General features: G+C 40.2%; 5 protein-coding genes and 1 long non-coding RNA gene across 12 annotated transcripts in view; 4 read left to right on the forward strand and 2 right to left on the reverse strand.

Moving 5' to 3' along the window:
* The window catches only part of LOC125765780 (uncharacterized), a 91,644-nt gene extending 91,297 nt beyond the window's left edge, over positions 1 to 347 (forward strand). For both annotated transcript variants that reach the window (XM_049431248.1, XM_049431247.1), the window contains one exon: positions 39 to 347. In XM_049431248.1, coding sequence (XP_049287205.1) covers positions 39 to 247 — 209 coding nt within the window. In that variant the 3' untranslated portion in view covers positions 248 to 347. The remainder of the gene's footprint in view (positions 1 to 38) is intronic.
* Positions 1 to 4,401, reverse strand: part of LOC125765793 (autophagy-related protein 16-1) — a 229,858-nt gene extending 225,457 nt beyond the window's left edge. The window contains exons 1-3 of the mRNA XM_049431268.1: positions 4,001 to 4,401; positions 2,980 to 3,744; positions 2,770 to 2,912 (exon numbers count right to left, since the gene is read on the reverse strand). Coding sequence (XP_049287225.1) covers positions 2,770 to 2,912; positions 2,980 to 3,744; positions 4,001 to 4,100 — 1,008 coding nt within the window. The 5' untranslated portion in view covers positions 4,101 to 4,401. The remainder of the gene's footprint in view (positions 1 to 2,769; positions 2,913 to 2,979; positions 3,745 to 4,000) is intronic.
* A 301-nt stretch (positions 4,402 to 4,702) lies between these two features.
* LOC125765847 (uncharacterized) lies at positions 4,703 to 5,735 on the forward strand. The gene is made up of 2 exons (XR_007418624.1): positions 4,703 to 4,824; positions 4,891 to 5,735. It is a non-coding gene; the product is annotated as an uncharacterized LOC125765847 (long non-coding RNA).
* Positions 5,736 to 5,803: 68 nt separating this feature from the next.
* On the reverse strand, positions 5,804 to 8,378 carry LOC125765783 (uncharacterized). The gene is made up of 3 exons (XM_049431250.1): positions 6,528 to 8,378; positions 6,047 to 6,444; positions 5,804 to 5,984 (listed from the first exon to the last, which is right to left on the reverse strand). Exons 1-3 carry the CDS (start codon positions 8,238 to 8,240, stop codon positions 5,804 to 5,806), a joined length of 2,292 nt encoding a protein of 763 aa, XP_049287207.1. The 5' UTR covers positions 8,241 to 8,378.
* A 108-nt stretch (positions 8,379 to 8,486) lies between these two features.
* Positions 8,487 to 10,573, forward strand: LOC125765801 (uncharacterized). The gene is made up of 3 exons (XM_049431279.1): positions 8,487 to 9,615; positions 9,690 to 10,069; positions 10,136 to 10,573. The coding sequence occupies exons 1-3, from the start codon at positions 8,815 to 8,817 to the stop codon at positions 10,320 to 10,322; spliced, it is 1,368 nt and encodes a 455-aa protein (XP_049287236.1). The 5' UTR covers positions 8,487 to 8,814; the 3' UTR covers positions 10,323 to 10,573.
* A 38-nt stretch (positions 10,574 to 10,611) lies between these two features.
* LOC125765758 (cadherin-99C) overlaps positions 10,612 to 15,317 on the forward strand; it is a 142,887-nt gene continuing 138,181 nt past the window's right edge. For 2 of the 6 annotated variants that reach the window (XM_049431200.1, XM_049431205.1), the window contains exon 1: positions 12,085 to 12,376. The gene's annotated coding sequence lies outside the window, so the exon portion shown is untranslated. Of the gene's footprint in view, positions 12,059 to 12,084; positions 12,377 to 12,398; positions 13,450 to 15,317 lie in introns of those variants that run through there. The other 4 variants (XM_049431201.1, XM_049431206.1, XM_049431204.1 and 1 more) reach the window with 3 other exon arrangements.

Genomic DNA, 15,317 nt, shown 5'->3' on the forward strand with positions numbered 1-15,317 from the left:
TAATGCTAACGATATTGTGATTTATTTCCTTCGTCCAGGTCTTATCGTTGCCGGTGCCGTGTTCCTGCTCGGCCAGTTGGCAGTCATTGCCATCTGGACTTATCTGTGGCAACGCCGCCGAAAGCAGCGCCAGTTCGAGAATGCCTCCATGGGTTCGTCGGTTGTACCGACCCCAACGCTGACCGGTAGCCGAGCGGATTCTATGTGCAAGCTGTATGACAGTGGTTACGCCGGTAGGCACTTTTAAATTGCACCACGCCAATACTGACCAGATCCCCACCAAATTTTGCGCCGGAACAGATTTAGATTGTAAAAGACTTTCCCACGTAACAGAAGAACAAAACACTTCAAACGAACAAAATAACAGATGCATTGTTGTACTGCAGATGTTATGGAACTCAAAACAAAATACTATTTAGAAGCGTTTCGAGTCGATTGGATTGCTGTTAATGCTGGAAATGGAAATGCGAAATTCCACTACTTTCAGGATATGCAATTTAATCGCCGAAATTAATACAGGTCCAATACACGAGTAACCTTTATTATCTAGAATGATTACAAAGCGAAGAAAGTGCCTCTAGTGATGGAGTCTTTTTTTAAAAAAAGCGAATTGAATTACTCATAATCACATTTAGAAGAAAAAAAAAGCAAATCATACACGCGATCAAGTATCATTTTATCACCATTTTCATGAAGAAAAAAAACTCATACAATCGATGAATTAAATCATATTGGAGAAAAGGACGACTAGAATATAAAACAGAAGGACAAACGAGTGTTTACTAAAGTGAATTAGAAAAACGTGACATCTCTTTCAACGGAAAAAAGGGAAACAAAACATTATAAGGGAGGGAGGGTTGGTAGGAACTCTGTGTGCGTGTGCGTGTGTGTGTGCAAAAGGGTGAACGCGTAATTGTGATAGGCATTACGAATTAAACGCATAAAGCTTCTTCCGTTTGTGAGACTGATCTGTGTGACTGACCGATAGGAATGCATGAGTGCATTGCCATTGCGCTTGTGCATCTGTCCGAAAACTGTGCGCAAGCGTACGGGCGATGAAGAGTGTGTGCGTGTGCGTTAGCATTAGTAGTAACTGTTTCGACTTAATAGTGAAGAAGAAGAAAAAAGAAACAAAGACAAAATTCACCTAGCAAAGGGTCGAAGTAAAGTAGTGTAACGATAGGAACAATCCCATCCCACATTGAAACTCTCCTCCCCCCCCGGAAACCGGATCATATAGCGGCCGTGGTGTATAACAGGGTATAAAAAGGGGAAAACATCGACCAATCTGTAGCATTGTATATCCATTTGTCCTTTTCTCCGGACTTTAAGGCCACACTCAGGCCGGCGGACGTTTTTTTTTTTGTTTTTTTATGAACGTATGCGAGTCGTTTGGGACCGAGTGATCAAAAGGGTAATGAACAATTGAAATGAAACCGAAACAATACGCTTTTATTTGAGTTGTGCATTGCACGATGGATTCAGCTGAAGCTTTTGGACCTCACCGGGAAACGTAACCCGGTGTAGCCCGCTTTAAAATGGTCTCGTCTCATCCAACTTGTCAGCCAGTGAAATGTGCGGCCTTAATTTTAAGCATTTATCATAATTTATTTTTACTCAATAAACTCTAACTTTTATTAGTTCTTTCAAGCACACCGCATTTGAACATGTGACACACATGGTTCGTTGGCGTCTGAGAGCATTTTGAAAGGGTTTTTTTTTTCTTTTTGATTTGCAAATTTAAAAAAACGAACACAACAACATACTCAGAACGCAGGGCGCTCCCTCATTTCTTCCCCCAACATCCCCCACTAAAACCGACAAACAAAAGGAATCAATACCGAGGGTGCATAGGCTTCTTCTGCCTATTGGCTTAGTAGGTAACTGCCACGAAACGCGATGGCATTTTCACTAAATACATTCGCAAAACTCACTAACCTTTAGCCACAGTAAGAGATACATAACAATAGTTAGTAGCAAATGAGGATGAAATTTACTTCCAGCCGATGTAGTAACAAAAATCTTTTTCACCTTAGTGTTTCATACAATATTTTACTAAAGTGCATTTTTAAGCTCTTCTTGACACGGCTACTAATAGCTGATGATCATCGGTATTGACACAAATTATCGGCATGGCACCAATAAACACAATTTCTAACCGCGTTAAAAAACAAATTGAGGAAGCCAAGATATAACCGAATGGAAAAAAACTATAAAAAAATAATAAAAAATGATACACATAGACACACACACCGCATAAAAGTCAAAAAAGTAAATGATAATTTAACTTAATTTAAATGTAATGAAATCAAATTAACATTAACTTAATTGCGCAAAAAACGACCTTAGCGTAGTAGATGGATGAAACAGTAGATGAGAGTAACAGCGTGGAAAAAGATACAAAAGCGTTACGCAAAAAATACAAAATCTAACCGAACGGCCGCGCGTAGCAAATTCCTTTAGAAAGGATTTGCAAAGCCGTGTCATAACGCAATAGTACTACATACAATACATATGCATATGTTTTCTATGTACTCGCTAGACACTACGATCGCAGAAGAGCAGCGATTAGTTAGCAGTGGCTTAACCAACAAACATCGGTTTTTGCAGCGATAAATAGGAAAACGTTACTGTAATGTGAAACATTATTTTAATAAAGTGAATAAACAGAAAAATAAATATAACGTCAAGTTTCTTAATATAAATGTTACACAAATGAGACACAAGAGATCATCCCAACAGTATTATTAATTTGGAATCGTCACTCACCCTTAATCGATGATCCACGACCGACCACATCCGGCTGGCAGAATCGTTCGATGCGGCCAATATCATTGAACCGGTTGTATCAAATTCCACCGAATTGATGCCTTGATTGCTGCCTACCAGCACACCACGCTGTTCACAAATACCTTAAATGTGAAAAATAGTACATTATTTCCTGCTCGCGGAGCTAAGACGAATCCGATTTTATGTTACCTTTTCCCACATCCCACAGCTTAACTTTTCGATCAGCACCACCTGTGGCAACGATACGCTCGATCGGACTCCAGCGTACAGCATTTACCTCACCATCGTGAGCATCAAACTTAAACTCCACACCTTCCGGCAATCCGTCTACATCGAACCGATCGAGATCGGGCCCGAGTGACGAGGGTCCTGGAATGTCGCGTATAGCCCGTTCCAGTTCACTTTCGATGCGTGCCTTTTTCTCCTTGACAAACTTATCATTTTCCTTGTTCATGATCTCGGCATCGCGTGATTTGTATTCCATTAGCAAATTAAGCAGCTTGGTATTTTCGTCCTGAACTGCGCGCAGCTTGTCTTCGGCTGCATTGGCGCGCAGCTGTGAAGCTAGCGATTCATCCTTGATTGTTACATGTGAGGCTTTTAGCTCGTCCAGCTCTTCCTTTAATGAGACGCATAGTGCCGCCTTCTCCGCCAGTACCCGCTCTTTCTCGATCAGCAGCCGCTGCAGATCGGTCAGCTTCTGGTTAAGGTTTATCACCATTTGCGAATGTTCGCCTTTGCGTTTGTGGAGTTCGGTAAGTTCTTCCTGCTGGGCGAGGACCTTCTTTTCTAACGATTGAATTTGGGCGTTCGTTATGGCTGCTACGTCCGTGCCGAACCCGGTACCACTACCACCGGTGCCGGTAACATTTACACTATCGCGTATTTTTTTATCAATTTTTAAATCCAAATTTTCCTGCCTCAGTTTAGCGGCCGTATCGAATAATCGGTTATCTGAAAGTTAAGAGAAAAATAATACAAAAATCAACAGCCTGTAACACCATATGGATTCTCAAGTGACGCAAAACTTCATCCGCAATATATGACGACCATCACTTTCTCTTTTCACTTTCACAGCCTCAAGTGAGCCGCAGAATGTATGACCGACGAACGCGCATATTGCACCCGGGGTTCGGGATGCATTACTACGCACGCATAATCTAATTTATCGCCCTGCATGTCAGTGAACCGGTTCCGCAAGGACACTTACTGTAATGTATAATATCAGCAAACCGCCCCAATTCATTTTTATTTCGCTCACGAAGTCTGTCGGCAATAACGTCGCGCCAGTTTTCTTGCATCTTTGCCATCAACGAATTAACCCGGTTCTTCGTTTGCTTCTGATGGGAATTTCTTTCGAAACTACGCTTAGTTGATGGCGAAAATGGTAGACTATTCACTAGTTTCTCCGCTGAAAAAACACTAAATTTCGTTCACAAGATGTTTGCAAATTTTGCATCACTTCAAAAGACAAATCACTCTAACAAATTCGCTCGCCAATTTTATGTTTCACAGAAAGTTCACTTCACTTTTTAAGACGGTTCAACGTATGAAATTTCGATTTCATAGCCAGATTACACCGCGTAGAGACCGTGTGTTTGTGTTTTGATTCACACTTTGTTCCATTTGCTGCGCGATTCCCGTCTGACAGCAACGATGTAAACAAATCTCTTGAAAATGCTACACAAACTAAAGTTTTCTTGCACTTATCAATCGATGGCACGCTGCAACCACGCGCATTTTAGTACGGAATTATAATTATATTTTAATTATATTACAACTTACAAAAATAGTAACTGTACAATTATATACCAATCAAAGGGCTTGCAGGGCTGAATTCCGAATCGTTGGTTCGGTTAATTTGAATATTTCGAAATATTGTATACACCTTGCGCAAAACTTATAATTGTCAAATATCTGAAAACAACAATACATTCCGGAGAAAGCGAAGAGATGGGATGAAAGCGCACTGTACATGTCGTGATATTATTGCTAACCTTTTTTGTGAATTATCGATAACTCAAACAACCAGTCGTGAGTAACAGCAGTGATTATTTTACGATAAACTTGGTAAGGATCGTTTTTCTTCTATTTCTACAGAATATATGGCATTTCTGCAAGTTTTACCACCTTCAAAACATGACGAAAGGTATGATGGATGAAAGTATGAGATACGACACTGCAACACCTCCGGAGGAATTCGAGACACATACTTTAGATGTTCCAGAAGAAGCAAAGTTATCTTTTTATGAAGAAACTATAGTGAAAACAGAGATCATCATTTCACCGGATGATATATTACCAACAGTTACGTGCCGGTTATGTCGTAGTGCAGACCAACTGTGTTCGCCCATATTCAATCTACGTGTTGGTACAGAGCTCACGGAAAAGTATTTAGAAACCATTTACAGAATGTCGGACATCATCATTACTTATGAGAAGGATCACGCATCCGTTGTGTGTACACACTGTTGGATAAAAATAGAAGAATATACGTTAATTCGTGAAGAATGGAAAGAGAAAAACAAAGCAGAACACGATAGCAACGTTCCTGCGATACAGCCAGCAGCACACATTATTTGTACGGAAAAAATTACATTGGAAAATGCTAGCACACAAACCTCCGATTATACGATTGTTCACAAGGCTCCGGATGTAAGAGATGCATCCACCTGTACAGACAATGTTGAACCAGCAGCTCCAAGTACGGAACACAATATTTGCGCAACAGACGATGGAGATAAGAAGAATGGTATAGAGGGCGAATCGATCGATGTAGAGCAATATTACAATCGTATGAAACGAAAACGAAAATGTAAGAAACGTCAAAGGAAGGAGGAACTCATAGACGAAGTGATGCAATTAGTTAAAAGACAATTTCGATCGGAACCCAACGAATCAATTAGTTAAACTGTTAACTGTAATCTTATTTATTTTTTTTTTTTACTTAAATCGTGTACATTGTTCAAAAAAAGAAGAAAAAAATGAATCCTTCTAAATTATTTTCGTACAACTACATTAGCTCCGAAGGAGGTGTAACATTGTATAGCTGGCAGAATTTTGGATCCTTTTCAACCAGTAACTTCCTAAGCAATTCGGTTGGTCGTAACTTATACTTTCTGGTCACTACGAGCCTGCGATCCCGGCCTTCCTTTCCGTAGCTTTGTGATTTTAAACCCATTTTAAAGGCAACCCTAAAGCGAGGAAAAATAAAAATAAATACATTTGACACACCCTATCCCGGAATTATACTTACGAATGAATTATTATTCGATTCGCCTTGGAATAATCGCTGCTGAATACAATTTGGTGAGCAGGGTTTGTTCCATTCGCAAAATCCATCAGCATATCCTTAATCATTTCCTTACTGAGATCAACCTTAGCCTTTTTAGGCTTCTCAGTCTTAACCATCCCAAGCCCTTTACGGCTCAGTTGATGATCGAGTTTTACGGGATCCACTATACCATCACCGCGAACACCTAGACTTCCTCCGCTCCAACCTAGTTTTGCCAATAGTTTAAATCCAACGTTGTCCGCGTCGAGTTTGCGTATCTTTTCCTTGTCCTTGTCCTCGCCCTCGTCCTCGTTTTGCTTTTTAAGTTCCGATAACTCTACGACTTCTGCACCGGCCAGTCGTTCAGATGCAATCTTATGCTGAAATTGAAATTCAAAAAAATAGATGAGTACGGGCAGTACTTACAATGATTGCCAGATTGTTTTAAATTCCAGTTACTTACCGATATCGAATAGCAATACTGCATAAGAAATTCCTTTGCTATACGCCAGGCCTTGTTCAGTGCAATCTTGCCAGAATCATCAGTTTGCTTTGCTATTACAGCTCCACCTACTTTCACAATTCCTTCACATTCACCAAGTTCAGTTTCTTCGGTGTACGCTTCCATCACCATGCCGTTTTGTAAACTGTTGAATGTGTTCAAGGTCAGTTGCATATCTTGGTTTACAATAATTAAATCACTGCGTAGACAATTCAACACAACCGAAGGGACAGTATCCTGAGTGGATTGAGCGACTGCCATTACCGATGCGCCGCTATAGTTCTTTGCAACATCCGTCGCGTTTAAGTTTCGCACTTTACAAATGGCCGCATCCGAAGCAGACACGAATGTGGGTTTTATCATAACTGCCCGAGCACGGTGATAATCGCGGCCAAGTCCTTCGGAAAGTTTGGCAACAATTTCCATCGTTTCCGGAGCATACCAACAGCCCAACAGTTCCACATTCATGTATACCTGAGCAAGACTTATGAGCTGGTCTTGCGGCAAAATGTGTTGGTTTTTCTCCAAAAATGCGCGCCGCAAAGCCCAATGTTCTTCGTGCTCCAGAGGATTCTGGCACTGGTCAATGTCGAACGGAGCATCATCGACGGTTTCTTCTTGCCTTTTCTTATACAATTTTTGCTTTTTTAGTTTTTTCTTCGTTACCCCTTCAGTGACCAGCTCACCGTTACAATCATTCGCTTCATCAAATACTTCCCCTTGCCTTTTCCTATCAGCTTTTTTATTTTTTAATTTTTTCTTGGTTACCCCATTAGGGACCAATTGGGCGACACATTCATTCGCTTCATCAATAGAAACGTCTCCATCAGTTGTCGGTGGCAGATTTTTGCAGCTATCAATGTTGAACGAAATTTCATCAATCCCTTCCTCTTGCCATTTCGTTTGATTTTTTTGCTTTTTAAGTTTTTTCTTGGTTACCTCGGTAGTGGCCAAATCACCGTCACAATCATCCGCTTTTTCATTGATAACTTCCTTTTGTTTTTTCGACTTTTTGTGTTTTTTCTTGGTTAGCCCGTTAGGGACCAATTCGCCGCAGTCGTTTGCTTCATCAATAGAAAAGTCCCCATTAGTTGTCGGTGGAAGATCCCTGCACTGGTCCATGTTGAAGGAGTCTTCATCGATAACTTCCTTTTGCTTTTTCGACTTTTTGAGTTTTTTCTTGGTTTGCCCGTTAGAAACCAATTCGTCGCAGTCCCCATTAGTTGTCGGTGGAAGATTCCTGCACTGGTCCATGTTGAATGATTCTTCGTCGATAACTTCCTTTTGCTTTTTCGCCTTTTTGAGTTTTTTCTTTGTTAACCCGCTAGGGGCCAATACGCCGCAATCGTTCGTTTCATCAATAGATATGTCCCGATCAGTAGTAGGTGACAGATTCCTGCACTGGTCCGTGTTGATCGAATCTTCATCGATAACTTCCTTTTGCTTTTTCTGCTTTTTGAGCTTTTTCTTGGCTACCCCGTTATTGACCAAGTCGCCAATATAGTCGTCCGGTTCAATGTTCAACGATGTTGCATCCATGACTGCTACCTTACATTTCTTAGACACTTTAGTTTTTTCTTTGAGTTTGAGTTTTTTCTTGGTACTCATGACCAGATGGCCGTCACAATCACTCGCTTCATCATTATGTATAACACTATCCGTTGTATGTTTCATTTTTGATGCAGTAGGATGGACCACGTTAACTGTATGCTTTACTACGATATTTAAAGTTATTCCGTTTTTATTTTACGTTATTGCCGGAGGATTCTGGCTGACCACGTTTTCTGATTTTGCATGTCAGGGAAGCATGTTTTTGTTTTGATAATCGCCAGCTGTCAAATCGTGGCTCAAGGTAAACATGTTATGATGTGAAAACCGATAACCGGTACCAAGATTTATACGATCGAACCGGTTATACCAGTGTGTTATTTTATCTGTGTAAATAATTTAATTTAAATTTATTGTGATTCACTCTCTTCAGCTTCAGTATGCTAATATTATGCAACAAAAGTTATGGGAAGCTTCAGTAAATCGTTTCCCGAAATTCTCCCTATTGTGTACTTGTTTATTTTGTGTCACACTGTAGTTCACCCTGTGCTGTCATCTTGCGCACGGCCGGTTCAATATACCCAGTTTGCTCTACCTGGCTAATAATATACTAAAACATTAGAAAATGATTGTTTTGTGGTAGTAAAATCATCATATAATTGGTAATACATTTCATTTTCTTCTTCAAATTGCTATTAATATGAATTTAAGGCGTTCAAAGCGCCAGAAAATACTAGCTACCGGTCGACCAAAGGTACCTAAGAAAAAAATTAAACGCAAATCATTAAATCATTGTTCCCGTGGTAAAGCTTACAATATGTTACCGGTACGTAATCACCAGATAACAACGTCGGAGGATTCCTCTAGTAGTCAGGAAGTGCCAGACCCCATCATTGAGACTGACTGGCCCATCGAATGTTACCGGAAACCGCACGATACAAACTCGTTGTGGGAGCTAAAGATGTTGTTCATGCAGTTGCACAAAAAACGCATTCCCGAACACGAATTAGTACCCTTGGCCCAAGTATTTGCGAGTACTGTAGGGTACGGATGTAAATATGCACCAGAGCTTATGGAGCGAGTGAAGAAACTAGGAGAACCCGTTTGTCACAAGTTGGAAAAGAAAAGATATTACCGTACACTAGCAACGAAAGAAGCGTATCAGGAATACGATGCTTGGGACCAGCAAGAGCAAGAGTCCGAAAGGCTTGTACAATTGTCGCGGATAAGGCCAATTTTTCCAGCACGATCGCTGGTGGAGATATTCCAAAATATCGTTGTGGTTAATAATTCTTTAAAAGAAACAACCGAATGGTTCGAACGCTTGGGCAACGGTACCATATCGATCGCTATCAGCTCGATATCGCATGGAGTGTTCGATGTAAAAGCTTACGTTTCTAACTATTTCATCACCAGAGCGTCCGGCACATATCGCATTGCGTACGCACAATGTGTGGCAGATTTGATGGACATTTTGAAAAACTACTGCTACCAAGTGAATGTAAGTCTGTTGGGGAAAATATTTTTCATTAAAAAGCTCAATCCAACCATTTTACCATTCTACCTATTTCACAGTACATACAACGATTTTCATACCTTAATTATAATGTAGAAAGGTTATTGAATGACAGTACGCATCAAACTGTACAGTATTTCCAGCAGTACAATATCGGTTACCGTTTGCTTCAAAAGCTAGGCTGGTCTGGAGGTGCACTTGGATCTAAACAGACGGGTATTTTGAAACCGATTGAAGTGTGTGGTAAATTTGACCGCCGTGGACTTGGGTCGCAAAAGCCCTTGAGGGGAAATCGCAACAAAATAATGATCGAACATGATCATAGTATTGATGTACAATTTTACCACATGTTAATGGATGCCATACTCGCCCGCAAACCGTACTATGATCTTATCTTTTCGCCTGAATTTACCGAATGCGAACGTATCCTTCTAACCAGGTAAGCGATAAGCGGCTGTTCCACCACTTGATAAACACTTTCGGTAAAATCGTCCTTTCATCGTAGATTAGCAGTGCAGCGAAAGCTTCGATGTGAAACTCGGCTAAGCGAAACTGGACAGACACAGTTTGTGATCAAACGATACCCACTATCACCGCACGTCGTCCTTACACAGGTGCTGGTTGGCAATCATCCGCTCGTTTCGAAGTACTATGAAGTTAAGGCACCGAAGGTGCTGAATTCTGACCAATGACACGAAATAAGCTGAATGAGTTTTTACGGTAAGTAGTAAGTAAATTTGTTAAGCTATACAGATGTTTCTCTTTTGTTAGAATATGTGCTGTGTAACGCACTGAAAAGTTTTGTTTATTTATTTAATTGCTTTATTAAATCCGTGAATATATACTTTGAATATATTCAGTATGTACCCGGACAGGGTTTTAAAAGTACAAAGCATCATGCAATCATCAAATGATTGGTAAATCTATGGTAATGTAAACTTTTTACATATTTTTGTTTTTTTTTTTTTCAAAATCTCAAAATGAAATTATTTTGTAACGATAAAGTTTTGCTATGAATATTTTTGTTTATCTCGAATTTATAGTATTGTAGTTTTTTGTAATGATCGATCAAAACTAATCTTTATATTACATGTTTATCAAAAATGTTGCATACATTCCTACGAGTAGTTTTTTTTTATTTTAAATTGTTATTAATACGCAAACAATGTTGCTTAACTTATCGTATGTGTACTTACTGCCTAAGCTATTATTGAAAATGCAATTTTAGGTGCGATTGTTTCCTTCGAATGATAGTATGTTTAATTTGTATCCTGTTTAGGTAAAAAAAATGAGAAGCATACCGAAACAAAAGTAGTTAACTCTGAACGAAAGCAACGTTTTATATAATAAAACAATTTATAAAAATATGTTTAAAATTTTTATAAAAAAAAACCTGATTGTTGAAATCAATAAACAATCATAAGCGCGAACATTACGGCAAGGGTATCGTGCCCTTTGTGCTGTCTTTATGATGTATATAAAGAATAGCACACAATATGGATAGAAGCTTCAAAGAAAGGTCTGCATTAGAAAACAATTCATGTAAGGGTGTACTGTTAGAAACAAAAAATACGTATCAGAACCACGTATTAGAATCGTGCCCGTTTCGTTAGTTTTTCAAACATAGCATAGAAAGGATACTGTATCAAACTGATAGTAAGTCGAATTTAACATGACCTGGATTGAAATTTGTTTGAATTTAAAATGATCTTTTTTATTTGAATTGAATACAAATAGTAGAAATATAATTGTTTCTTATTGTTGTTGTTAAACTACGTTATCCGTTTTATCCGCACGCCTTTGTTTATACTTTTTACTGATCGTCTTGCGAGAGTTGGCACAAAAAGCTCGCTTACTAACTCCAGAAAAAGCTCCTTCCTACACGAGATTTCAACGCTTTGCAGCTACCGAAGGGTACACAACGAAAGCAACCTGTTGCATTATGCCACTTACTCTATGGCTTTTGCTTCTCCACCGTATCTTATTGCTCATATCGACGGACCGGTTTATGGTCCGCTCTCGCGGGTGGTACAGTCCGGCCACCAACTCCCGGTTTCAACAATGTATATGTGTCTACTTTACATCGACAAAACTGCGGCCACTACTGCGCGCGGTAACACAACAACTAACGCAACAGCACCGTAAACAAACCCATGTGAGCAACTGGCTGGAGAAGCGAGAGCGACCACCATGAAAGAAAGAGATCTAAACGGAACCGAAATACGAGCGGAGTGGAAAGAAAGTCGCACCAAAAAGCTCCGGAAAACCGGTTCTTAAGAAGTCGGTTCACCTGAGCACCAGAAAGAGTTTTATGCTGGTTCGGAAAGGGTCGGGAAGCTGCACACACATGCATAGGTTTTGGGGTGGTTTTCTGTTTGTGTTAGTACACCGTATATGGCCGCTTCGAGTGCCTGTAAACCATTGCGAGGTAACCAAGCGTCCACGATCTGCCGGTTTTACTGAATGAAGGTGGTACACGCAGCAGTCGAGCGTAGACCACGGTACGATGTACATCGTCACTACGACGGTTTAGAGAGGAACGCGTACGAATGCTTCGGCCTACACACAGAGGCCCGGGTCGGTGTGCTGTTATTAAAAAAAAAAAACAGAGGTCCGTGTGTATCTGATCCTCTTCGATCGGTTGTCGGTTTGAAGTCGGGCAACCAGTGACAGGTGCACTGGTTCGACAACACATTTCGAGTTCCCGCGGGGTTGTTAGTTTGTGCTTTGTTTCTAACAATTGAAGGTATGTTTCATACACAAATGCAGCTGTTCCTGTATGTGCAGTGAATTTGATCTTATGTGCCTGAGAAAGCATTTGTTTTTTTTTTTGGGGATGAAAAGTAACGAAACTGGTGTTGTGTGAATGTGCCAAGTGCACTGTGAAAAGCATCACAAATCCAGTGCAAAAGCCACACGTGTTTGTGGTGAGTCAGAGCTAAGCAGCAAATAGGAAAGCACCCTTTAAAGTGATCAGCATTCCGTATGACAAAAGTGTGTCAACGTGGTGACGTTTAACCGTGTAGAAAGTGACACATTTCTCTATCGCTCGTGGCTAGTAACTTCAATGCGCGCAGAGAACAGGTCCGATCTGTTGGAAAGGGTTTTCTTCTCATCGATCGCATGTATGTGAAGAATGTTTTTTTGGTGTAAATTTTTATAATTATTTTGTGTTTGTTTGTTTATTAATCATCAAAATAAAATTCATAAAATAAAAGCAAAACAGTGATTCAAATTGTTTCTCCAAAGGAACCGACAACTGTAGCACGTAAATCGATCGTGCTGTGTGATCGCATCGTTTCGGGGTGTATAAGAATTTTAATCAAGTGTCATTCCAGTGTTACCACATTCATTGATCACTTTGAAGTTAAAACATGTTTGCCGCGTAAGATCTCAGCTTGGGAGAATCGTTTTTGCCAGAATATTGCCGCTAAAAGCATTCCTCTGTGGGGTTTCGCACAACAAGCATGGTTGAAAATGGTATGTGTTTGTGAAAATTGTTCTTCTCTACAAGTGTGAATTGTTGTGTATTGTGTGTCGGTAGTATGCAAAACCCCTATTATCGTATGCATCGGGAAACAAATCGTTCAATGGAAAAATCGAGTGTCGACCGTGCTCACACATGTGACAAATTGGATTAAGTGCAATTTCATGTCGTTCCCGCGGTCTATACTATCGTTTAAATCTTCCTGCAAACCAGCTTACCTTAGTACAGCCGTCCAGCAGTGGTCTCCACTAATTGGATTACTCTCCCACCTCGCCTGCCTGGTCACAAACTGCAGTTACACTAATTCGGATTAAGGTGGACACTTTCAGGAGGTAATTAATTGATTGTTTCTAATTTGTATAAGCTATCGATTGTTCACCCACACTGGTAAACCGCTCCATCCATTGCGACAAACCACAGTCCTGTGGCAGTTTATCCAGTTCCACGTGTTATCGTTATCTACCGTGTCCGATTTATAATCCTCCCTAAAGATGTTGAAGGAATGTTTAAAGTATTCCGAAAATGAGGAGAGGAAGGAGGGTTCTGATGCGATCGTTTAAATATGGAAGCGCATCAATCGATGCAATAACCAAAGAAAGAAAGCAATCTTACTGCTGGAACCCGTCCGACCAACAAAAAAAAAACGATATTTACGAAATATATTCAAATTATTTTCCACTCAGTTTTCTTCGCCCTCGATTCGATTTTAAGGACGTCCGTTCCGGCATCTTAAACATCTTAAGCCGACAACAAGTCGGAGGCGTTTGAAAGTCGATGTTTAAAAATCATCAAAAATCAAAGCAAAGAGATGTTGCGTTCCTTCGTATCTCCGTCCATACCCCCAAAACTCGCCGGGTGCACCTCAACCTCAACCACTCCACGATGACCACCCATATCGTCCCCACATAAAACGGTGGCTCGTGTGGTGGTGTACATGCGTCGCTGCTGCTTTGATTTTTATACAGCTGCAAGAATGTATCGTATGTTGAGATCGGTCTTTCGACAGCCCATCTGCTCGGCGTTGAACCCGCGCAACCGGAATGGTTCTCATCAATCAAGTGACAGCGGAATGTAGCGCTAGCAAATGGTACCACCAGCAAAACACAGGAGCTTGCCGCACATAAATAGTGAAACGGGGAACTAAATCCACAATCCACAACAAAGGAAAAAAATAATACTTGAGTTAGTCTACATCTTAGTTTGAAGATTTCTTCGAAAAGACCGACAAGAGGGAAAGAGGGAGAGAGACAAAAAACCAACCCGCCAGGAAGGCTCACAAATGACATGGAAACAATAAAAAAAAGCGAGAAGAATACGCTAAAGTAGCGCTTCAACGTGATCTGAAATCGATACACGCGCTTTGTCGTTTTTGGTTTGGAAATCGTTCTCCTACTGATTCCACAACCTCTACCAAATACTGTAACCGATCCGTTGATCGTCATCTTGCTCTTGCCGAAAGTGTGCGGCTCACGAACCGAAAACCGGTGGAAAGCGGTTAACAGTGGGAATACTTGCTGGCTGGTGTTTGAATTTCATCTACATAAATTTCTCACCCCAAAAACGGTTTTTGTGTGCAGGGTGCAACCATCGTCGCTATGGACAGAGTTCAAGTGCGATGCCTTTTTCTTGCACCAGTTCAGTTGACATAGAATGGGATTTACTTTCCGAAACCTTTTTTGAATATTTTTTTACCTTTTTTAATATTTTGCATTCCTTGATACGGCCTGACCGTTCTAACCGAGCAAAAAAATAATAATAATACTTTGAACCACATTAATGTATTTGTTTTTACCACTCAAAACGTATAATTATCTCAAAATAGTATATTTCTTTTAAAATTCTTCTGCTAGCGGTAGACACAAAATCAATAAAAGCACAATGCTATCGAAGAATTGTTACCCAGAAACCAAACAAACCCATTGCAAACCCAGAAATAACATAAAATCAAATTTCCACTTTAAAAGAGTTACATCCGCACACAACCAGAGTAAGAAGAAAATCCGTTAAAATCATGCCTTATCACAACAAATGCATACGAGAAAGTTGTTGAAATTTTAGGCTTTAGGCTATTATTTCAACCAAAGTATCTCTTCAAATGTATGAAGCTTTGTTTATCAATGTTTTTAATTTAAACCCGAAACTTCAATATTTCTCTGCTTCTCCAAAAGTGGAGCTTACCATGAGCTCCTGATCGCTTGAT

This window comes from Anopheles funestus, chromosome 2RL, assembly GCF_943734845.2.
Source record: "Anopheles funestus chromosome 2RL, idAnoFuneDA-416_04, whole genome shotgun sequence".
Taxonomy (NCBI): Eukaryota; Metazoa; Arthropoda; class Insecta; order Diptera; family Culicidae; genus Anopheles; species Anopheles funestus.